Here is a 26,124-nt window from a genome sequence, read left to right as displayed (position 1 = left end):
AACATATCTAAAGTAAAAAATAGGTTCACAATTATGTTCAATTTTTAATTTTTTAAGGCAATCACTTTCTAAATCATCCATTACAATATCAGCGAAAAACGCAGAAATTGGAGAACCCATAAGAGTACCATCAATTTGTTGATAATATTTTCCATCGAAGACAAAAAATGTGTTATCCCGTGCAGAAATTTCCCTACTTAGTTCTACTTTAAGTAAGGCTCTCTCATGGCCCTTGCCAGTTTTTCCACAAGTCAGGCATTTTCCAGATTAAACGACAGTTACTTGGTTATGCCATGTTTGCAATATAACCTTGAAAACTACATGTCAAGGCAGTGGAAAGGCCCTTGCCAGTTTGTCCACAAGTATGACATTCCTTAGAGCAACTCGGTCTTGCCATGGTTTTATGACATAACTTCAAAATAAAAATTAATTTTTAACACCAAATAAAACTATAATAAAATTAAATTTCCTTTCAAAATATTTTTTCAAGTTATAATTATTTAATAATAATATTTATGAATTTTAAATTATTTAAATAACAATTAATTAATTTAATTAATTAAAATAATTTACTTATTAAAATTATTAATTTTTTAAAAAATTAAAGAAAAATTAATTAAGTTAATTTAAAAATAAAATTTAACAATTTTAATCTAAGAATTTTATCAACAATTCAAAAGAAATAAGTGATTTTTTCTTTACAAAAACTAAAATTTATTTGTCTTTTTTTTACTACATTATCTATATTTTAGATAATAAGAAAAATTATGTTACGAAGTTTTAATAAAATAAAAAAATGAAAATACTGACTTATGTTAAATAAATTATTTAACATTAAAAATAAATTATAATTTATATATAATTATTGTTTCTTTATTGTTCTGTTGCTCAAATCTTCAGTTTCCTCAGTCGCAACTTATAAAATCAATTTTGTATTTATTTTCTCACGTTAAGTTGGCGTAATGGTTAGCGTGTTAGATTACGGAGCGTTAGGTTAGGGGGTTCGATCCCAGCGAGAATTAAATATTTTTCAAAATTTATGTAAGCGATTGCATTAAATAATAATAGGTAATAAACTACTAAAGTCAGACCTAATTTATAAGGTTTCATGTAAAGACTGTAATTCTGTATACGTGGGCAGAACTATTCAAAAGATAAAAAGTCGAATTTATCAGCATGAATATTCATTGTCACTAGACGAAAAAACATTTGCTCTTGTTTATCATTCTCATGATAATGATCATGCCTTCGATTTTGATAATACGCAAATTTTAAGTATTGAAAAAAATTGTTATAAACTTAATTTTTTAGAAATTTATCACATTATTAAAGAAAAAAATACAGTTAATTTTAGAAAAGATACGAATAATCTAAACCATAAATATATAAACTTTATTTTCAATTTTAGAAAATATAAATGACTGAAAATGTCTTGTTAGTAGAACATAAATTATAAGAAATTCGAAAACTATTTCAAATAATGTAATATTGCGTTTTTTACGTTAGAATGAATACCACACGATAACTTGATTACGTCGCTTAACGAAATATGTGAAATCTTCGTCCCAAAAACTTAAGAATATAACCTACAAGTTAAGTACCTCATGTCCTTGTAACCATGAGGAGAATATTAAACATGGACATTAATTAAATGAGAGATAAAGTATAAAATCGTCAGTTATTTTAAATAAAAAAAAACATCATGGACATGATTGTCATGTGTTCCATGATGAAAATTTCTGCCTAAATTGCGATTAAAAAAATGCAACAGAGAATCCAGGTTTGAGGTTAACTAAATTAAAAAAAATTTTCTTTGAAGTATCCATGTAAGTATAGGTTAGAAAACAACGGTTAAACTAATGTGATCGCGAAATATAGTAAATTACTAATTACCTATGAAAATATAATTATTACAGTGATATTGAAAATTACATACGTGTGATGTCGAAACGTTTATCTGACGTCGTTGTAAGTGTATATATATTTGCAATGACTAAAATAAAATTATGACTTATTAAAAGAAAAGAAAGATAAGTTTTTAATGTCGAATATTAATAATAGGTAGGGGTAAATGTAAGGTCTCCAGTAATAAATAATGTGTTAATTGTATAATTAATTCCATATTTAATTTTTTTGTTTAGTGTTGGTGTTACTACGTATTTGAAGTTGGGTCGACTTTGGGATTATTATTTGTCAGGCTAGAATTGTGCATTCTTCTGTTTTTGTTGCTTACTGATTCAATCAATTACTCATTATAACTGATTATAAGCCTGTAGTACATTTTTCACTGATTGTTTTTTTTGTCACAAAATGTAGGGTAATTCCCAGGAAAACTCTCATGGCCCTGGCAAGTTCATCCCTAAGTAGGGCAAACCCTTGCAAAACCGTTTTAACCCATTACTAGGGCCTTGCCACTTTGCCATGTCAGGCCCTTGCCAGAATCCAGGCGTACTGGGAAGGGCCTTGAGAGGCCCAGACCATAATTTTTGCACGGGATACTAGACCGTGAACTAAATTATAAAGAACGTTGTTTTTCAGAAATGTTACACATAAAAATTAATGATTTCACTATTAATAAAAAAGATGACATAATGTATCTGAATAAAATCTACTTCCCTTTAATTTCCAAATTAAACTCGTGATTCTATTTTTCTGAAAATATTTTACTTCCACGTGCTGTTTACATCTAAGTTCATTAACTTCTCTATTTCATTTGGATTTTTAAATTTTGAATTTAGTCTTGACGATACGTGTCTATAAACCTTACGTGCCAGCTTAGTCTGAGCAAAATAAAATTTTCTAACGTAAAGATGTAACGGTTCAACTAATTATTATTGGTAATTTTCATTATTTATAAGAAAAAGATAATGTGGTGTTTGAAATAAAATAAATATTTTCATTAAATTTAACCTGAAGATAACGACGAACCAAGTCATCGAAACGTCGTTTTTTATTTTGTGGAAATAAACAACATTAATAACATACATTTTTTATGTTATTTTATTCCTTCCAAGGATCGAATTTTTCTCAACTTTTAATTCTTTATATACATATTCATGAAAATTATGAGTCAATTATATATTGTTGTTATTTGATAAAAATTCTTTTGAAAATAATGAGTAACGAATTAAGAATTTACAAAAATTAAAGCATAGCATACTTGATCATGATATAAATTCACAATCAGAATTAAAATTATTTGTGCCAAATCAATATTTTTCTTGTCACTATGTTTTGAATTTCAATAACAAAAAAGTGATTTAAAAAGTTATATTCAAATTATTTAAGAACAAAGAAGAGTTTTCGTATATAAATCGAGAGCAAAGGCGAGAAATACCATCAAAGTACAAGATATTGTATAACAATCAAAATGAATAACTTTCAATTATTTTCCATATTGTTTGGCATTCTATTTATTTTTTCCATCTCTTCCGATGCACGTCCTAACAGCACTTTATTGAAAAATGTAAGTTTTTATTAATTTTCATTTTCTTTCCGATTAATCTCTTTATATCATGTAAATTATATATTAAAATAGTCCAAAACGATAAATGTTAAAATATATTGCTTTGATCTTGTACATTAATGATTTGAGTGGTTTTTGACAATTGTATTGTAAAATAAAAGTACATGTATAGTATCCGATATTTTGTATATTTCGAAATTATAAATCAATTAAATTTCATGATACAAAATAATTGTTCAGATAAAAATATTTTTGTATAATTTAATAGCAAATGATATTTTTGCTAATTAATTAATATTCCACAATTGCAATATAAATTTTGTTTGTATAAAATTTATTGAATTTTCCATTTTGTTTTCCATTAATCTTTTTATCATATAAATTACATATTCTAGAATAGTCCAAAATGTATTGCTTTAATCTCCCCAAAGTTGTTCTAAAGTGTAAAAAATAGTCTCTTAAAAGCCCACGAAATTTACAGTCGAAACCTCATAAGACACGTACGCGTAATTTTCTGAAAAATTTGTTATAAAATTGTCAATAATTAATCAAATTATTTTTGCTTTAGAATAATTATTAAATAGTATTTTAAAAGTGGTAATTAATATATTACAATATTATTAATAATTTAATAAGGTTAAAAACATTAAGAAAACAAAAATAATTAAAAAAGGTTTAATAATCAAAATAATAATAATATTAATGATAAATTGTTGATTTTAATTTTATATAATTTTAATATAATTTGTTATTTATTTTTAACTATTCTTATTATTATAATAATAATTGTTAGCAATTAAATTTAAAAATGAGATATTGCAAAGTAAGCACTTAATTTAAAGTTTTCTCGAAAACAAATAACTTTTCTCAAGCAAATTTTTTTTTAATTCAAGTCATCAATTTAATGGGAAGAAACTAATTTTCCAGTTTCACGTCAATTTAATTTTATTCAGTATACTGAGAAAAAAATGAAAGTGGCGCTTGACTCTTTTTGTCATTCTACCCTTTAACTATTTTTTATCGTGGTTTTTCAAAAATTTTATAAAAAATTTTTTGATATTAACATAATAAATTTCTTAAATTTATTTCGGATTATTGTTTTTAAACGCACTTTTATTTAAACTGATCCGCTGCATTAATATGATGATTTCAGTTGTTTTTAACGATTGTATTGTAAATTTTTAATGAAAATTAAAATATTTTTAAAAATAATATTACTTTTTTAATCATATTAATAATTGAAATAGATGAAATAATTTTTATATTGCAGCTAATGAAGGAAATTACAATATAAAATTTGTATGTGTATTTAAGTATAAATCAAGGCTAACAATTGTCTGACTCTGACATTTTTCTTTTGTGTATTTTGTTTACACTTTTATGCAACGTTTTAAATCAGAAAATGTTGCAACCGATGTTTAAGAATTCGAAATTTTAATTAATTTACTTTATTATTAATTTATATATAATAAAAAATTAATTTTGAACGTTATTATTAATTGTACATTATTTTTATTTTTAGGAGCAACATTCAAAATTTATAGTCAAACGCTCACCATATGGGTAATTAAAATTATCAGTTTAAATAATTTATTTTTGTAAAAATCTCATGGCAAATTTGTTTAGTTATAAGTAAAAAAAAAGTAATCCTTTTTTTTAGAGGATTGCTTTTATTATTATACATTTCTATTTATTTTTATAATACACAACATTTTAAATTCCATTCAATTCCAGCCTTTTTACCGCTGGTAACTATGGAAATTTTTTTTCTCAAACATTTTTTGATATTTTTTTTTAATAATGTCTCAATATCAACGTGTTTATTCTAGTGACAGTAGCAGTTATGAGGATGATAGTAATGAGACTAATAGTGACTCTTCCTACGATAGTAGTGAAATTCGCTCTAAGAAGACTACTACAACGCAAGCGCCAAATCCACATCCAAATCCAAACCCAAAATCAAAGCAACATCATAAACGACATGGAAAAAAGGTCAAACAAGGATAGTAAATAAAATTCGTAACATGGTCATTCAGAAAAATAAAAAAGTTAAGGGAAAAATAGGAATTAGATTCAGATACAAATTAAGCCAAATTTGACCATACATGCGAAAAACAACTGCACAGCTATAGAATAAGCCATAGAAAACTACTGCGCAGCTATTTTATTACCTTGAAAATTTGAAATTGATTTTCGATTTACAAAAAGTTCATTTATTTATTCTTTCTTACGTTTCTTATAATTTTTTTCCTAATTAGTCGACGAAAATTTGTACTTCCTTTAAAAAAAAAACATTTTGGAAAAAAATTATGATTTGGTAAATTAAATAATAATAATAATAATAGGTATAAATGAAAACTTTATAGAAGTGAATATGAAATTACATGATCTAATTTTTTATGGAATTTCTATCATTACTTGTATGTAATTAATTATTTAATATATATTATATATGTTTATTTTTATTAAAAATCTAGAATTGTAAATTTAGTTTTCAATAAATGTGGATTTTTTTACATTTATTTCTTTTCCTTTTTATTTATTAATTTTCAATTCTATACTTTATCAATTTTTTCAAATCCTTAAATTTTTGTAAATGTTAAAAAAAATCTTAATAATTTTATATTTTACAATTTGAATAAATTTTCTTCACGCAATAGATGTTGGAGCAAGAAAAGCAAGGGTCGAATTTTTTGACTTTTGAAAATAATAAATGAAATAAAAAACATTAAGAAAAAAACTAATATATGCTGGTCTATGCGTAATCCAAAAAAATTGGAGAAACTTGTAATTTAAAAATTTTTAATGTACTGAAATAAATTTATTGAAATAATATACATTTTTTATTTCGCATATATATTTAATTTAAAAAAGCAATTAAAATTTTTCTTCTAACAATAATCCAAGATGGCATTTAAAATTTCCTCGTCGGATGCAGTTGTTTCTATATAAAAATTTCATATTATCAATAAATTATTTAAATAAAATAATTTATAATATTAAGTTTTTTAAAAAAATTTATTTTACAAAAATAAATTATAAGACTAAATATATAAAAATATCAAATAATAAAAACATAGAAATTCAATATAAATTATTATTAAGTAACTTAAATCTGTAACCAAAAAGTAATTTCAAAATTAATTAAATAATTTAATTAATTATTGTTCTCAATAATTTTTTTTACATTTTTTTTTAATAAATGCTAAGTATTATTTAACGAATTCATCGAGTTGTGGATTAGTAATAATAATCAAAATTTTGTGAAAAATTATTGTAATGGGAGATTATAAAAGAGTAATTTTTGATGACGTGGATTACTTTGTTCATTTATTACATTAAACAAGAAGATATAAAATATTTTCATAGGCAATTGTATTTTATACAATACAATTTATTTCGTTGTATACCTAACAGGGTTTTACAAACTTTTCACTTCTTCAATTACAAACAAGGCAATTGTATTTTATATTAAAAATACGTATAACTAATAAATTTTAAACGAATGACTCAAATGTAATTGAAATAATTGAGTAAAGTAATATTAATAAAAGTACAAATTTTACAAAATGTCTATAGCGGTGGTTCCATTTTTATTTATAATTGTTAATTAATAATTATATAAATAATTTAACAACAAAAGAGTAAATTAAATGAATACATATAATTTCCTTTTAAATGAAATTGTATTAAAGATGACGACTAACAAATAATGTATATAATAAAAAAAGTAAAAAAAATATTTATATAATGTAAACAAGTTGTAAATTCAGATGTTCATTACATGAACATTTTGCTTCCTCTTTACGATCAGCAAAAAAATTTGCTTCCTCGTAGAGAAAGCAAAATTTTATTGCTAAAATGTGAATTTTTTAATTTTTTAACTTTCATTAATTCTTTAAATTTACCTCAAATGTATACTTTATATATGAGGCAAAATTCCTGAAATGTCCGAACAAAAAATTAAAAGTTCTCGAATTTAATCCATACTTTACTAAAATGTTGTTATTGTTGGTGAAAGTCTAAAAATCAATTATTATTGAATTTAATAAAATAGTTTTTGAATTACAACGTTTTTAATTTTTGACTTTTGAAAAAAAAATTTTTTTCAATGTACAATATTTATAAGTAGAATACATAAAAGTTAACATATATATAATGATTTTTAAAGCTTTTTTGACGGGCTACACGCTGTTAATAAATTTTTTTTTTTAAATAACATTTGATCTTGAAATTCAAGGTCAAAATGTTAATTTACGTTTATCTCAAAATCGGATTTTTTAAAATTATTTTTAACTATCTCAATGGAAAGCTTGACTAATTTCCTACAAAACATGTAATTTTCAGAGTGGGATCTTTTAAGGTTTTTGAGATATTAATTAATTAATTAATTAATTAATGTTTATAACAAATGAAATATTTTACAAACGAATAAAGTTACCGTAATTCTGAAGTTAGCAATTGAAACTTAACGTAATTCCGCATCCAACGAGCCCTGTATGAAGTATTTTGGATAAGTAGATTGTTAATAAACAATTAGTTAACATTGCAATTGTTTATTAACAATCTACTTATCCAAAATACTTCATATAGGGCTCGTTGGATGCGGAATATTCTAACTTTCAATTGGTAAGTTCAGAATTACCATAACTTTATTTGTTTGTAAAATATTTTATTTTTTACTAACAACAAGCATCCAAAAGCCCTATATGAAGTATTTTTGTTCAATTTTAGTTAAATAACAATAAAAAATGAAATATCTTACAAACAAATAAAGTTATCGTAAATCTAAACTAACCAATTGAAAATTAAGCTAATTCCGCATCCAACGAGCCCTATATGAAGTATTTTGGATAAGTAGATTGTTAATAAACAATTGCAATGTTAACTAATTGTTTATTACCAATCTACTTATTCAAAATACTTCATGCAGGGCTCGTTGGATGCGGAATTACGTTAAGTTTCAATTGCTAACTTCAGAATTACGGTAACTTTATTCGTTTGTAAAATATTTCATTTGTTATAAACATTAATTAATTAATATCTCAAAACCCTTAAAAGATCCCACTCTGAAAATTACATGTTTTGTAGGAAATTAGTCAAGCTTTCCATTGAGATAGTTAAAAATAATTTTAAAAAATCCGATTTTGAGATAAACGTAAATTAACATTTTGACCTTGAATTTCAAGGTCAAATGTTATTTAAAAAAAAAAATTTATTAGCAGCGTGTAGCCCGTCAAAAAAGCTTTAAAAATCATTATATATATGTTAACTTTTATGTATTCTACTTATAAATATTGTACATTGAAAAAAATTTTTTTTTCAAAAGTCAAAAATTAAAAACGTTGTAATTCAAAAACTATTTTATTAAATTCAATAATAATTGATTTTTAGACTTTCACCAACAATAACAACATTTTAGAAAAGTATGGATTAAATTCAAGAACTTTTAATTTTTTGTTCGGACATTTCAGGAATTTTGCCTCATATTTATATTGTAATGGAAGGTGTGATACAAACGTATTTGAAATTTTCTAAATTGCGGTAAATAAATTGCTACTGGCGATCGAAATTTCGATACTTAAAAATTAGTAATTTAGAAGGCATGAATAAATATATTGTTTTAAATAAGAAAATTAATGATAAATTTTATTTTTGATTACTTCAAAAGACTAATTACTGATTAATTGGCTCCATGTAAAAGATATTAATGAAAAAAAATTGATTCAATTTGATACAAATAATACTATATATAAATGAGATAAGGCACATTAAATTGTTATTGTTCTCCTGTTAGTTTAAATTTTCGAGTAATGGATATGGGCAAATATAAAAAAAAATATGAAAATTTCAAAATAGAAACAAAGATTTTTAAATTGATCAAAAGAAATTTTTTTTTTAACATTTTAGAATTAGTTTATTATCTCACAATAACACTATAACTACAACAATTAAAAATCATATACATATACAGATTAATAAAACATATGTAGTAATATGAAATATAAAAAATAATTATTGAACAATCATAAAACAATCATAATACATAGAAAGAAGCACTCATGAATTTTCTTCAAATTTCAATTGGTCTAAATTTGATTGTAACAATCATCATATGGCCTAAAATTGTATTTAATCTAATTTTTATTTGCCATAAACTTTATTTGCTCTAATTTTTGTTTGACCTAATCGTCATTTTAGCTAACTCTCTAATTTACACTGTAAAAAATTCCGTTGGAAATTTACAACGTCGGACGTTGGAAATTATTTGCTTCACGTCCGACGTAGTAAATTAAAGTACAAGCTGCTAGTATTAAAACATAATATAAGTATAATTTGACAATTTGCATGTTATTATATAACATAAACGTAAAATTACAGTTGCTGTGTTAAAAAATACCATGAGTATAAATATATATGAAAAAATTTGATTTTCGTACAATTCGTAGTTCAATAAGCTTTTTGCGTGTAAACATACAAAAATTTTAATTTATTACTATTTTTTTAGTTTTTTTTCTAAACTTTTTATTTTTTTCTAAAAACTTATGGCAAAATTGTATTACATACCCAAGTAGCACGGAATATTCCCTCAGTATCATATGAATGTCACGCGAATATCACCTGTATGTCACAGGAATATTCCCACTCGATATCACCTTGACATTCAAGCAATATTCCGTGCTACTTGGGTATCTCTTTGGTTCTAAACTCCATTTTACACTCGTCAAATGCATACAATAGCATATGTTTAGGCTCTAACCCGGCAAGAAGGAGTGTATTAAAAGGTATTAATTTTAGCATTTAAAAAAACAGACAATCAAATGCCTTTAAATGTTAATTAATTCCGTTTCTTTCCGGAATCCCAGTTAATGCCTTTGGTAGGTTATAAATCTGCCTGGTTTCAATCCTTTAATTTTAATTCATAAAAATTTTATGTAAAATTTGAATGCCATTCAATGTCTTAATAAAAATTAGGAGTTGAATGAAGTCAATGCCATCCACTATTGTTCGTGTTTAATACCTTTTAATACTTTTTCAAGGAAAGAATTAGAATTCTAACAGAATTATTATTTAATAATAATTAATTTTAATTTAATGCCTTTTGATCCCTTCTAATACTCTTGTAGGGATTCAATATAGTATTCGGAAGAAAGCAGAATTAAAAGGTATTGAAAAGTTTCAATACATTTTAATCCCTACCTACTTGGCAGGTTTTGGCGGTGTTAAGGCGCCCCGTATATAAACATTATTCCCTCTATTACTTGAAATTAGTCTAAGAGGGGCTTTAGTAGATACTTCAGTATATTTGTCTTGTACAAGAGGGGATATAGTAGTTACAAGTGGTTTACTTGCTTGTGTAGTAGTAGTCGTCTTTGTAGTACAGCAAGAAATGACACACTCACTGTCGTAGCTACTGTCAGAGCTACTGTCAGAGCTACTGTCAGAGCTACTGTCAGAGCTACTGTCAGAGCTACTGTCACAGCTAGAACAACAAGTTTATAATGAGAAAGAAAATATTCCAAATTTATGAAATTAAAATAATAAATAAAAGATATTTTTGAAGTTGGTCTGTCTAACAAGATAATCTTGCGATTTTTATCAATTAATTACTAAAAAGTGGAATTATTATAAATTAAATAAAAATTCATCAAATATAGGATACTTATGATGAACTACCAGGTTTTCTTAACACTTTCTTCAGTTTTACATTAAGTATATAATAAGTATTAAATTGAAAGCGTTTAAAAATTGCACTTTTTTCTGGTTAAAACTGTATATTTGCTTCTACAACTTGAAATTAGATTTTATTAGATTATTTCTCATTCATAAGAAAAAACAAACTTCAAGTTAGAAGCGCAAATATACACTTTTAACCTAAAAAAAATAATGTGCAATTTTTAAACAATTATATTTTTTTAAACTAGATTCGGGACCAAAATGAGTATTTCGATGCGTGTAGATTTTGGTGTGATTTAAAATAAGTGAAAATGGACAATTTTTTTATTTTACTTTATAAGTGATATTAAATTGGGATATACTTCCGAAATAGGGGTACCTCCAATTTTAATAAAACTTGGTATACTACCCAGATAGCACGGAAACTTGCAACAAGCTTGCGGCAAGCTTACCGCAAGTTTCCGTGCTATCTGGGTAACGTATTTTGGTGTACGCTGATTACGAAAATGATTGTGAAAAATGGCGCAAAATTGATTATCATGGTAAAAGCAATAAAAAAACATCATAAAATCATGGTTTTTTGCGATTAACTCGTAAAAAACGCAAAACTTCGAAAAATGTTTTTAACAAAAGTTGTAGGTCTCAAGAGAAAATCACTTTTTATCTCCTATACATTTTTTACGAAAAGTGATAATTTTTTGAGAAAAATACAAAAAACCATAATTAACATAAAAAATGATGGAGAAATAATGCGGTTCATTTTTTAAAGAAACTTTGGCGAAGGGATCACATACAATGACTGTGATTGGTATATTATGCATTAATTTTCATGGTCTTCTGAATGCTTCTCGAAAAATTATCACTTTTGTTAAAAAATGTATAGGACATAAAATGTGTGTTTTTTTTGAGATTTTCGATTTTATTAAAATCGGAGGTACCCCCATATCGGAAGCACACGCTTAAATTGTAAAGTTGGCGAACATTCAAAGATCTCATACTTTTAACTTAATAATTTTTATAAATTTAAAGTAGAAATGAAGAAAGTGCTAAGAAAACTTGAAAGTTGATCACAAATGTCCTGAGTTAATTATTTAATTTAATAATTTCACTTTTGTCCTAATTAATTGATAAAAATCAAAAAATTATTCGTTGTTAAACAGATTAAGCGTTTTAAAACATTATTTATTAATTATTTTAATTTTTTCACTAGTTAAATCATTAAAAAATAATTAATTAATTAAGTTTAAATGAGAATCAATAATTCTTTTAAAAGTTAAAAATTTTTTTTTCTATATTAAATTACCTATTTGGTGAGCGTTTGACTATCAACTTTGAATGTTGCTCCTAAAAATAAAAAAGAAGGTACAATTTTCTATTATCACTGATAATTAATTTTATGTAATGAATTAATGATAATGTAAATTAATTATAATTTTAAATTTTAAACATAAGTTGACACATTTTCGAATTTAAAACGTTGCAAAGAAAACTTCTTCAAACATATTAAAAGTTTTAACAAAATAAAAAAAAAATAACAAATTCAGACAAACAGCCTTGATTTACTGCAATTCAATAAATCTTACACAAACCAAATTTATATTACAGTTAGGCAATATTATTAAGTTCAATAATAATTTACGTTGAATTTTAACTAAAACAAAAAAAATATATATAAATATTGTTTAAAAACAATAATAAAATAAGTTTGAATTATATAAATAATTGTTCCAAAAATATCGTTTCCACTCTATCAAATTATACAAAAGTATTAAATATGAACAATTATTTTAATCATGAAATTTAATTGATTTATAATTTCGAAATATAAAAAATATTGGATACTATATAGGGTGAATGATACAGTAGTCGGCCACCAAAATTTTTTAGTTCAGAATATATAAATATTACATAAACTTTGGTATGCAAAGTAAAATGTGACATACTATTGAGACCAAAGAATTTTTTATTTTTCTACATAAGTGATTTTTTTTAATTTTAAAAATAAAAATAATGTTTGTGTGCTATTGACACTTTTTGTTTTACTTTTCTACATAAGACATTTCAAAAATTGTCAAAAACCAGTCAAATTATTAATATACCGGATCAGTTCTTGAAAAGTTATTAAAAAACAGTAATCTTTTATAAAGTTAATATCAAAAAAAAAATTTCATACAATATTTAAAAAATCATCAGAAAAAATAATTAATATGAACAAATTACTAAATAAACTATTGATTACTCTTTAAAAACTATAGATAGAAGCAGAAATGATTTAATTGATATTTTATAAAATAAAATAAAATACTGTTACTTATCATCTTGGAACAACTATGAGAGGGTCAAAGCAATATATTTTTAATATTTATCGCTTTCAACTATTTTAAAATATAATTTACATGATATAAAGAGATTAATCGAAAACAAAATGAAAATTAATAAAATCTTACATTTTTCAATAAAGATCTGTTAGGACGTGCATCGGAAGAGATGGAAAAAATAAATAGAATGCCAAACAATATGGAAAATAATTGAAAGTTATTCATTTTGATTGTTATACAATATCTTGTACTTTGATGGTATTTCTGGCCTTTGTTCTCGGTTTATATACGAAAATTCTTCTTTGTTCTTAAAAAATTTGAATATAACTTTTTAAATCACTTTTTTGTTATCGAAATTCAAAACATAGTGACAAGAAAAATGTTGATTTGGCACATATAATTTAAATTATGCTTATGAATTTATATGATAAACATGTATTGATAATTTCAATAAAGGACTGTTCAACAAAATATACACAATAAAATAGGGAAGAGTGGGGAGTCGTGCACCGGGTTTTGTTTTTCGATCAAAACTATTATATAAATTTTTTTTTTACTATTCTATTATATATAACTTTTAGTACACGCGTACAAACGCAACTTTTGGAATTAATTATTCACAAACTTAAGTTCTAATAAGTTTGTGAATAATTAATTTCTAATTTTGGTTTAATAAAGTGTCCTGATGATGGTGTCAAACCAAGACACCGAAACGTTGCCGAATAAATAATTTGGTGTTTTATTTATTGCTTCCAATAATCGAAAGAATCTCAAATTCTAATAGAAATTTTTATTATTTTTCAAAAATACTAGTTTTATGACTTTTTTCAAAAACCTGGGGAGTTGTGCTCCACCGTTGAAAATTGTAGAAAAAAAACATATTTTTTAGAATATTTTTTATTTAAATTATCGAAATGTCGAAAAGTAAGATAATTTACATAAAATAAAGTATAAGATAATAAAAAGTTTATATTAGATAATTTAAATAAAATTAAATTATTTTAAAAATAATTGAATTAAACTAGGTATAATAATTCATTTCATTTGCAGGGAATACAGATGTAAAAAGACTCATTTAAATTAAACTCTGAGAGTTGTTTAAACAATTTATTGTTATTTATATTAACTTTTTTTGTAGTGCACCTAGAAAAATGTCTTCAAATATTTATTGCAAATTAATAAATTATTAAAACCATATAAATAATTATCAATTAATTAAATAAGTATCATCTGAGGATATTTTACAAATTCTAAATTCAATCACTTTTTTCATAAAAAATTTTCTAACACTTAACTAAATCTTCTAGCTAAGTCCAAGTTAGGACCAACCTAGAATATATAAACAGGGGCTGCCAAAGTAGAACCAATGTTGGGCCAAAAATCATTTTAGGCATAAAGTGGGTGATTTCTACACGGTTTATAATAAAAATAAAAAAAAATTTATGAGCCGCCTACTGCTGTCCTCTAGCTGTCATTTTTTGTACTATTGTACATGAAATAGATAAACAAGTACAACTTAAATTGTGTGCAAACAAAATTTAGAGGTTATGTTGGATTCAATTAATTATTTGCAACTTTTATAATTATTTATCATTGTTTATTTATATATTGTATAATTAAAATAAATAAATAATGATCCTTGAAAATAATTATAATGAGAGATTCTGTAAATAAATAAGCAAATTGACATGACCCATAATAGGTGAAGGGGATTTAAAAAGTGTACCTTGATTTGAGACAAAGCCTTTTGCCGACCCATAATTACAGACACGTATGAAATTATGAACCTATTATAAGACACTTATTTTTCTCAAAAAATTAATAAAACTTAAAATATGTCATTTTTGAAATAGATTCAAGAATAAAAAACGAATTTTACCTTATTATCATTTTAAAGTTATGTGACTTTTAGCTGTACATCAAGAAAATAATGTCTCTGAAATAAACAAATCGTTTCTTTACACTAACTTTTTGAATCAAAGATAAAATTTGTTTGAATTAAAAAAAGTTTTTTTTCCATTTACGAAAAAGAAATTTTTAAATGTTTTGAATCAAAGAAATTTTTTTATTCAATGATTTTTTTAACCTAAATTTGAGCTCAATCCATTCATCATTTCACGAGAAAAGTTACGGACAAATTAACATTACAGACTTAATAGTCACATAATCTCAAATATATAGGTAAAGGTCAATCAAAAATTTAAATTTTTTAAAATTATATAATGATCATACTTTTGTTTTAAAATTGAATTAAACAAATCTTAATTAAAACGTAATTAAATTCTAAAATAAAAGTATATAATTATTAAAATTTAATAAATTTTATATGTTTGATTGACCTTTACCGATATATTTAAATAAAAATAACAATCTCGTTAAATTATGGAATAAATTTTTTACAAACTGAAATATGTGCTAATGTGCAAAATCTTCTGAATTAAAATAAACGATTACAAAGTATTTCGTTATACGTCATACACACATTGTATATATTTTGTAATTGTCTCATGAAAAATATGATTATTAATGCAACGTAAACATTTGTTCATCGTTTTTAAAAATCTTATTGCAGAAAATTTTAATTACTTTTAAATTGCAAAATGAAGATTATTAACTTTTATATAAATAAAAAAATATAGGCACTTTTTTAAATATTTAAAATAAAATTGTCATTAAAAGATAAATTTTCCATCGACAAATTGTATTTCTTTTTTTTTATAATAAAAAATAAATTTCTTTTCCTTTTATTGAATATTTAAAAATATTTTTTTAAGACATTTTTTAATCAAATGTTATAAATGTAAATTTTTCTTTCTGTAATATGTATCGGACTTAATGCTGATGATAATATTAATAAATGTTTGTATTACCTATACGAAAAATTTAAAAATATTGACAATCGTCTTGCGTGATTTTTATTTGATGAGTTTGCTTTATTTAAAAAATATGTAATCAAAACTTACGAGAATATGGGTCATTAATATTGAGAATTAAATTAAGGAACCTTAGTAATCAACGTGCACATTGTTTAAAATTCTTAAAAATTTTCTTTAACTATTGTTGATAAGCAATTCTTTATATATAGAGTAAGAATTTTCCCTTCCGGAATGTTTAATAAAAAGATGAGAAAAATTCGATCCTTGGAAGGAATAAAATAACATAAAAAATGTATGTTATTAATCTTGTTTATTTCCACAAAATAAAAAACGACGTTTCGATGACTTGGTTCGTCGTCATCTTTAGGTTAAATCTAATAAAAATATTTATAATTTTATTTAGAACACCACATTATCTTTTTTTATAAATAATAAAAATACACAAATAATAACAATTACCAATAATAATTAGTTGAACCGTTAAATCTTTACGTTAGAAAATTTTATTTTGCTCAGACTAAGTTGGCACGTCAGGTTTATAGACACGTATCGTCAAGACTAAATTCAAAATACAAAATTTAAAAATCCAAATGAAATAGAGAAGACTAGCTATCTCTTAGATGTAAACAGCACGTGGAAGTAAAATATTTTCCGAAAAATAGAATCACGAGTATAATTTGGAAACTAAAGGGAAGTAGATTTTATTCAGATACATTATGTCATCTTTTTTATTAATAGTGAAATCATTAATTTTTATGTGTAACATTTCTGAAAAACAACGTTCTTTATAATTTAGTTCACGATCTAGTATAATGACATTATCCCAATCAAACTCATGATTCAATTCTGATCGATGTAATCCTACACAGTAAAAATAAAGTCTTATTTTAAGACGGAAAAGGTGTCTTATTTTAAGAGGCAACATTTTTAAGACAGCCCTTGCTGAATCTCAGCAATGAATTTACATGCAATTTGAATTTAAATACATTATGGCTAGTACTTCTGAATTTAAGACTCATCTTAAAATACGATTTACTTTTTACAATGTGCTATTGATTGAGCCGCTGTTTTATTTTTAGTTTTTTTATGCTCATTAATACGTGTTTTTAATGAACGTTTAGATTCTCCAATGTAATTCGCTGGACAGTTTTTACAATTAAATTTAGAAACTATATTCGTATCATCCCACTTGTCAATAGGATTTTTATCTAATTTTATAATACATCTTAAAGGTTTATTAACAATAGAAATAGTATTTATATTTTATGTTTTTAGACTTTTTGACAATCTAATGAAATTCGAGTTATTATAAGGTAAACAGACTTTAGGAATTTGTTTATATAAAAGTGCTTGTGAATTTACAATATTATTATATTATTATTTTTTTACGAAATTTAATGCTATTTAAACGAATTTTGGTGTTATTTTTAAATCAATTTAAGTGGATAATCATTGTTTTGTAAAATGTTATTAATTTTTTATTAAATTGTCATTGTAAAACAAATGATGTGATAATAACATTGCTCGGTCTACAAGGTTATATACAATGTTTATTTTTTTTTACAATGGGTAATTCGAAAAGTAATTGTTGAGTTTTCCAGAAGAAAATCATTTTTGATACCAGTTGTATGTAATGATATTATTTTTTATAATTATAGAAATATCTAAATAATTGATTTGATTGTTATCTTCTTGTTCATAAATGAATTTTAATTTATTGTGATAAGAATTAAAAATTTCAATGACAGGGTTAATATGATCTTTATGTATACATAAAATAGTGTCATCAACATATCTAAAGTAAAAAATAGGTTCACAATTATGTTCAATTTTTAATTTTTTAAGGCAATCACTTTCTAAATCATCCATTACAATATCAGCGAAAAACGCAGAAATTGGAGAACCCATAAGAGTACCATCAATTTGTTAATAATATTTTCCATCGAAGACAATAAAAAATGTGTTATCCTATGCAGAAATTTCCCTACTTAGTTCTACTTTAAGTAAGGCTCTCTCATGGCCCTTGCCAGTTTTTCCACAAGTCAGGCATTTTCCAGATTAAACGACAGTTACTTGGTTATGCCATGTTTGCAATATAACCTTGAAAACTACATGTCAAGGCAGTGGAAAGGCCCTTGCCAGTTTGTCCACAAGTATGACATTCCTTAGAGTAACTCGGTCTTGCCATGGTTTTATGACATAACTTCAAAATAAAAATTAATTTTTAACACCAAATAAAACTATAATAAATTAAATTTCCTTTCAAAATATTTTTTCAAGTTATAATTATTTAATAATAATATTTATGAATTTTAAATTATTTAAATAACAATTAATTAATTTAATTAATTAAAATAATTTACTTATTAAAATTATTAATTTTTTAAAAAATTAAAGAAAAATTAATTAAGTTAATTTAAAAATAAAATTTAACAATTTTAATCTAAGAATTTTATCAACAATTCAAAAGAAATAAGTGATTTTTTCTTTACAAAAACTAAAATTTATTTGTCTTTTTTTTACTACATTATCTATATTTTAGATAATAAGAAGAATTATGTTACGAAGTTTTAATAAAATAAAAAAATGAAAATACTGACTTATGTTAAATAAATTATTTAACATTAAAAATAAATTATAATTTATATATAATTATTGTTTCTTTATTGTTCTGTTGCTCAAATCTTCAGTTTCCTCAGTCGCAACTTATAAAATCAATTTTGTATTTATTTTCTCACGTTAAGTTGGCGTAATGGTTAGCGTGTTAGATTACGGAGCGTTAGGTTAGGGGGTTCGATCCCAGCGAGCGTTAAATATTTTTCAAAATTTATGTAAGCGATTGCATTAAATAATAATAGGTAATAAACTACTAAAGTCAGACCTAATTTATAAGGTTTCATGTAAAGACTGTAATTCTGTATACGTGGGCAGAACTATTCAAAAGATAAAAAGTCGAATTTATCAGCATGAATATTCATTGTCACTAGACGAAAAAACATTTGCTCTTGTTTATCATTCTCATGATAATGATCATGCCTTCGATTTTGATAATACGCAAATTTTAAGTATTGAAAAAAATTGTTATAAACTTAATTTTTTAGAAATTTATCACATTATTAAAGAAAAAAATACAGTTAATTTTAGAAAAGATACGAATAATCTAAACCATAAATATATAAACTTTATTTTCAATTTTAGAAAATATAAATGACTGAAAATGTCTTGTTAGTAGAACATAAATTATAAGAAATTCGAAAACTATTTCAAATAATGTAATATTGCGTATTTCACGTTAGAATGAATACCACACGATAACTTGATTACGTCGCTTAACGAAATATGTGAAATCTTCGTCCCAAAAACTTAAGAATATAACCTACAAGTACCTCATGTCCTTGTAACCATGAGGAGAATATTAAACATGGACATTAATTAAATGAGAGATAAAGTATAAAATCGTCAGTTATTTTAAATAAAAAAAAACATCATGGACATGATTGTCATGTGTTCCATGATGAAAATTTCTGCCTAAATTGCGATTAAAAAAATGCAACAGAGAATCCAGGTTTGAGGTTAACTAAATTAAAAAAAAATTTTCTTTGAAGTATCCATGTAAGTATAGGTTAGAAAACAACGGTTAAACTAATGTGATCGCGAAATATAGTAAATTACTAATTACCTATGAAAATATAATTATTACAGTGATATTGAAAATTACATACGTGTGATGTCGAAACGTTTATCTGACGTCGTTGTAAGTGTATATATATTTGCAATGACTAAAATAAAATTATGACTTATTAAAAGAAAAGAAAGATAAGTTTTTAATGTCGAATATTAATAATAGGTAGGGGTAAATGTAAGGTCTCCAGTAATAAATAATGTGTTAATTGTATAATTAATTCCATATTTAATTTTTTTGTTTAGTGTTGGTGTTACTACGTATTTGAAGTTGGGTCGACTTTGGGATTATTATTTGTCAGGCTAGAATTGTGCATTCTTCTGTTTTTGTTGCTTACTGATTCAATCAATTACTCATTATAACTGATTATAAGCCTGTAGTACATTTTTCACTGATTGTTTTTTTTGTCACAAAATGTAGGGTAATTCCCAGGAAAACTCTCATGGCCCTGGCAAGTTCATCCCTAAGTAGGGCAAACCCTTGCAAAACCGTTTTAACCCATTACTAGGGCCTTGCCACTTTGCCATGTCAGGCCCTTGCCAGAATCCAGGCGTACTGGGAAGGGCCTTGAGAGGCCCAGACCATAATTTTTGCACGGGATACTAGACCGTGAACTAAATTATAAAGAACGTTGTTTTTCAGAAATGTTACACATAAAAATTAATGATTTCACTATTAATAAAAAAGATGACATAATGTATCTGAATAAAATCTACTTCCCTTTAATTTCCAAATTAAACTCGTGATTCTATTTTTCTGAAAATATTTTACTTCCACGTGCTGTTTACATCTAAGTTCATTAACTTCTCTATTTCATTTGGATTTTTAAATTTTGAATTTAGTCTTGACGATACGTGTCTATAAACCTTACGTGCCAGCTTAGTCTGAGCAAAATAAAATTTTCTAACGTAAAGATGTAACGGTTCAACTAATTATTATTGGTAATTTTCATTATTTATAAGAAAAAGATAATGTGGTGTTTGAAATAAAATAAATATTTTCATTAAATTTAACCTGAAGATAACGACGAACCAAGTCATCGAAACGTCGTTTTTTATTTTGTGGAAATAAACAACATTAATAACATACATTTTTTATGTTATTTTATTCCTTCCAAGGATCGAATTTTTCTCAACTTTTAATTCTTTATATACATATTCATGAAAATTATGAGTCAATTATATATTGTTGTTATTTGATAAAAATTCTTTTGAAAATAATGAGTAACGAATTAAGAATTTACAAAAATTAAAGCATAGCATACTTGATCATGATATAAATTCACAATCAGAATTAAAATTATTTGTGCCAAATCAATATTTTTCTTGTCACTATGTTTTGAATTTCAATAACAAAAAAGTGATTTAAAAAGTTATATTCAAATTATTTAAGAACAAAGAAGAGTTTTCGTATATAAATCGAGAGCAAAGGCGAGAAATACCATCAAAGTACAAGATATTGTATAACAATCAAAATGAATAACTTTCAATTATTTTCCATATTGTTTGGCATTCTATTTATTTTTTCCATCTCTTCCGATGCACGTCCTAACAGCACTTTATTGAAAAATGTAAGTTTTTATTAATTTTCATTTTCTTTCCGATTAATCTCTTTATATCATGTAAATTATATATTAAAATAGTCCAAAACGATAAATGTTAAAATATATTGCTTTGATCTTGTACATTAATGATTTGAGTGGTTTTTGACAATTGTATTGTAAAATAAAAGTACATGTATAGTATCCGATATTTTGTATATTTCGAAATTATAAATCAATTAAATTTCATGATACAAAATAATTGTTCAGATAAAAATATTTTTGTATAATTTAATAGCAAATGATATTTTTGCTAATTAATTAATATTCCACAATTGCAATATAAATTTTGTTTGTATAAAATTTATTGAATTTTCCATTTTGTTTTCCATTAATTTTTTTATCATATAAATTACATATTCTAGAATAGTCCAAAATGTATTGCTTTAATCTCCCCAAAGTTGTTCTAAAGTGTAAAAAATAGTCTCTTAAAAGCCCACGAAATTTACAGTCGAAACCTCATAAGACACGTACGCGTAATTTTCTGAAAAATTTGTTATAAAATTGTCAATAATTAATCAAATTATTTTTGCTTTAGAATAATTATTAAATAGTATTTTAAAAGTGGTAATTAATATATTACAATATTATTAATAATTTAATAAGGTTAAAAACATTAAGAAAACAAAAATAATTAAAAAAGGTTTAATAATCAAAATAATAATAATATTAATGATAAATTGTTGATTTTAATTTTATATAATTTTAATATAATTTGTTATTTATTTTTAACTATTCTTATTATTATAATAATAATTGTTAGCAATTAAATTTAAAAATGAGATATTGCAAAGTAAGCACTTAATTTAAAGTTTTCTCGAAAACAAATAACTTTTCTCAAGCAAATTTTTTTTTAATTCAAGTCATCAATTTAATGGGAAGAAACTAATTTTCCAGTTTCACGTCAATTTAATTTTATTCAGTATACTGAGAAAAAAATGAAAGTGGCGCTTGACTCTTTTTGTCATTCTACCCTTTAACTATTTTTTATCGTGGTTTTTCAAAAATTTTATAAAAAATTTTTTGATATTAACATAATAAATTTCTTAAATTTATTTCGGATTATTGTTTTTAAACGCACTTTTATTTAAACTGATCCGCTGCATTAATATGATGATTTCAGTTGTTTTTAACGATTGTATTGTAAATTTTTAATGAAAATTAAAATATTTTTAAAAATAATATTACTTTTTTAATCATATTAATAATTGAAATAGATGAAATAATTTTTATATTGCAGCTAATGAAGGAAATTACAATATAAAATTTGTATGTGTATTTAAGTATAAATCAAGGCTAACAATATTGTCTGACTCTGACATTTTTCTTTTGTGTATTTTGTTTACACTTTTATGCAACGTTTTAAATCAGAAAATGTTGCAACCAATGTTTAAGAATTCGAAATTTTAATTAATTTACTTTATTATTAATTTATATATAATAAAAAATTAATTTTGAACGTTATTATTAATTGTACATTGTCTTTTTATTTTTAGGAGCAACATTCAAAATTTATAGTCAAACGCTCACCATATGGGTAATTAAAATTATCAGTTTAAATAATTTATTTTTGTAAAAATCTCATGGCAAATTTGTTTAGTTATAAGTAAAAAAAAGTAATCCTTTTTTTTAGAGGATTGCTTTCATTATTATACATTTCTATTTATTTTTATAATACACAACATTTTAAATTCCATTCAATTCCAGCCTTTTTACCGCTGGTAACTATGGGAATTTTTTTTCTCAAACATTTTTTGATATTTTTTTTTAATAATGTCTCAACATCAACGTGTTTATTCTAGTGACAGTAGCAGTTATGAGGATGATAGTAATGAGACTAATAGTGACTCTTCCTACGATAGTAGTGAAATTCGCTCTAAGAAGACTACTACAACGCAAGCGCCAAATCCACATCCAAATCCAAACCCAAAATCAAAGCAACATCATAAACGACATGGAAAAAAGGTCAAACAAGGATAGTAAATAAAATTCGTAACATGGTCATTCAGAAAAATAAAAAAGTTAAGGGAAAAATATGAATTAGATTCAGATACAAATTAAGCCAAATTTGACCATACATGCGAAAAACAACTGCACAGCTATAGAATAAGCCATAGAAAACTACTGCGCAGCTATTTTATTACCTTGAAAATTTGAAATTGATTTTCGATTTACAAAAAGTTCATTTATTTATTCTTTCTTACGTTTCTTATAATTTTTTTCCTAATTAGTCGACGAAAATTTGTACTTCCTTTAAAAAAAAAACATTTTGGAAAAAAATTATGATTTGGTAAATTAAATAATAATAATAATAATAGGTATAAATGAAAACTTTATAGAAGTGAATATGAAATTACATGATCTAATTTTTTATGGAATTTCTATCATTACTTGTATGTAATTAATTATTTAATATATATTATATATGTTTATTTTTATTAAAAATCTAGAATTGTAAATTTAGTTTTCAATAAATGTGGATTTTTTTACATTTATTTCTTTTCCTTTTTATTTATTAATTTTCAATTCTATACTTTATCAATTTTTTCAAATCCTTAAATTTTTGTAAATGTTAAAAAAAATCTTAATAATTTTATATTTTACAATTTGAATAAATTTTCTTCACGCAATAGATGTTGGAGCAAGAAAAGCAAGGGTCGAATTTTTTGACTTTTGAAAATAATAAATGAAATAAAAAACATTAAGAAAAAAACTAATATATGCTGGTCTATGCGTAATCCAAAAAAATTGGAGAAACTTGTAATTTAAAAATTTTTAATGTACTGAAATAAATTTATTGAAATAATATACATTTTTTATTTCGCATATATATTTAATTTAAAAAAGCAATTAAAATTTTTCTTCTAACAATAATCCAAGATGGCATTTAAAATTTCCTCGTCGGATGCAGTTGTTTCTATATAAAAATTTCATATTATCAATAAATTATTTAAATAAAATAATTTATAATATTAAGTTTTTTTAAAAAATTTATTTTACAAAAATAAATTATAAGACTAAATATATAAAAATATCAAATAATAAAAACATAGAAATTCAATATAAATTATTATTAAGTAACTTAAATCTGTAACCAAAAAGTAATTTCAAAATTAATTAAATAATTTAATTAATTATTGTTCTCAATAATTTTTTTTACATTTTTTTTTAATAAATGCTAAGTATTATTTAACGAATTCATCGAGTTGTGGATTAGTAATAATAATCAAAATTTTGTGAAAAATTATTGTAATGGGAGATTATAAAAGAGTAATTTTTGATGACGTGGATTACTTTGTTCATTTATTACATTAAACAAGAAGATATAAAATATTTTCATAGGCAATTGTATTTTATACAATACAATTTATTTCGTTGTATACCTAACAGGGTTTTACAAACTTTTCACTTCTTCAATTACAAACAAGGCAATTGTATTTTATATTAAAAATACGTATAACTAATAAATTTTAAACGAATAACTCAAATGTAATTGAAATAATTGAGTAAAGTAATATTAATAAAAGTACAAATTTTACAAAATGTCTATAGCGGTGGTTCCATTTTTATTTATAATTGTTAATTAATAATTATATAAATAATTTAACAACAAAAGAGTAAATTAAATGAATACATATAATTTCCTTTTAAATGAAATTGTATTAAAGATGACGACTAACAAATAATGTATATAATAAAAAAAGTAAAAAAAATATTTATATAATGTAAACAAGTTGTAAATTCAGATTTTCATTACATGAACATTTTGCTTCCTCTTTACGATCAGCAAAAAAATTTGCTTCCTCGTAGAGAAAGCAAAATTTTATTGCTAAAATGTGAATTTTTTAATTTTTTAACTTTCATTAATTCTTTAAATTTACCTCAAATGTATACTTTATATATGAGGCAAAATTCCTGAAATGTCCGAACAAAAAATTAAAAGTTCTCGAATTTAATCCATACTTTACTAAAATGTTGTTATTGTTGGTGAAAGTCTAAAAATCAATTATTATTGAATTTAATAAAATAGTTTTTGAATTACAACGTTTTTAATTTTTGACTTTTGAAAAAAAAATTTTTTTCAATGTACAATATTTATAAGTAGAATACATAAAAGTTAACATATATATAATGATTTTTAAAGCTTTTTTGACGGGCTACACGCTGTTAATAAATTTTTTTTTTTAAATAACATTTGACCTTGAAATTCAAGGTCAAAATGTTAATTTACGTTTATCTCAAAATCGGATTTTTTAAAATTATTTTTAACTATCTCAATGGAAAGCTTGACTAATTTCCTACAAAACATGTAATTTTCAGAGTGGGATCTTTTAAGGTTTTTGAGATATTAATTAATTAATTAATTAATTAATGTTTATAACAAATGAAATATTTTACAAACGAATAAAGTTACCGTAATTCTGAAGTTAGCAATTGAAACTTAACGTAATTCCGCATCCAACGAGCCCTGTATGAAGTATTTTGGATAAGTAGATTGTTAATAA

The 26,124-nt window shown here is 23.7% G+C and overlaps 2 protein-coding genes across 14 annotated transcripts in view; one reads left to right on the top strand and one right to left on the bottom strand.

Annotated features, from left to right (window-relative positions):
* The window catches only part of LOC127278159 (uncharacterized), a 134,156-nt gene that overhangs the window by 92,428 nt on the left and 15,604 nt on the right, over positions 1-26,124 (bottom strand). Inside the window, exons 1-3 of one of the 5 annotated variants that reach the window (XM_051299724.1) lie at positions 13,591-13,749; positions 12,447-12,487; positions 9,357-10,949 (exon numbers count right to left, since the gene is read on the bottom strand). The exons of 1 other annotated variant lie outside the window; for it this stretch is intronic. In XM_051299724.1, coding sequence (XP_051155681.1) covers positions 10,667-10,949; positions 12,447-12,487; positions 13,591-13,686 — 420 coding nt within the window. In that variant the 5' untranslated portion in view covers positions 13,687-13,749 and the 3' untranslated portion in view covers positions 9,357-10,666. Of the gene's footprint in view, positions 1-9,356; positions 10,950-12,446; positions 12,488-13,590; positions 13,750-26,124 lie in introns of those variants that run through there. 3 more of the 5 variants (XM_051299728.1, XM_051299725.1, XM_051299730.1) reach the window with 3 other exon arrangements.
* On the top strand, positions 1,579-24,425 carry LOC127278160 (uncharacterized). Of its 9 annotated transcripts, none has more exons than XM_051299739.1 (3): positions 1,579-1,780; positions 4,989-5,029; positions 5,296-6,299. In XM_051299739.1, the coding sequence occupies exons 1-3, from the start codon at positions 1,763-1,765 to the stop codon at positions 5,471-5,473; spliced, it is 237 nt and encodes a 78-aa protein (XP_051155696.1). In that variant the 5' UTR covers positions 1,579-1,762; the 3' UTR covers positions 5,474-6,299. The 9 variants fall into 9 exon arrangements, with proteins under 9 accessions (XP_051155696.1, XP_051155695.1, XP_051155693.1 ...); XM_051299738.1 differs by lacking the exons at positions 4,989-5,029; positions 5,296-6,299 and adding exons at positions 23,116-23,156; positions 23,422-24,425 and having other exon boundaries at positions 1,585-1,780; XM_051299736.1 differs by lacking the exon at positions 1,579-1,780 and adding an exon at positions 1,838-1,968.

Source organism: Leptopilina boulardi, unplaced genomic scaffold, assembly GCF_019393585.1.
Source record: "Leptopilina boulardi isolate dan_hultmark-lab unplaced genomic scaffold, ZJU_Lbou_2.1 LbouV2_195, whole genome shotgun sequence".
In the NCBI taxonomy this organism is placed as follows: domain Eukaryota; kingdom Metazoa; phylum Arthropoda; class Insecta; order Hymenoptera; family Figitidae; genus Leptopilina; species Leptopilina boulardi.
The sequence above is the reverse complement of the archived record's forward strand: the minus strand, read 5'-3'. Positions and strand labels throughout refer to the sequence as shown.

Bases quoted from the DNA above. Each gene is read 5' to 3' on its own strand.
- LOC127278160 (XM_051299733.1), top strand. From the start codon at position 3,371: ATGAATAACTTTCAATTATTTTCCATATTGTTTGGCATTCTATTTATT. The intron at 3,467-23,115 runs GTAAGTTTTTAT...TTTTATTTTTAG, and splicing joins ACAGCACTTTATTGAAAAAT to GAGCAACATTCAAAATTTAT. The intron at 23,157-23,421 runs GTAATTAAAATT...TGTTTATTCTAG, and splicing joins GTCAAACGCTCACCATATGG to TGACAGTAGCAGTTATGAGG.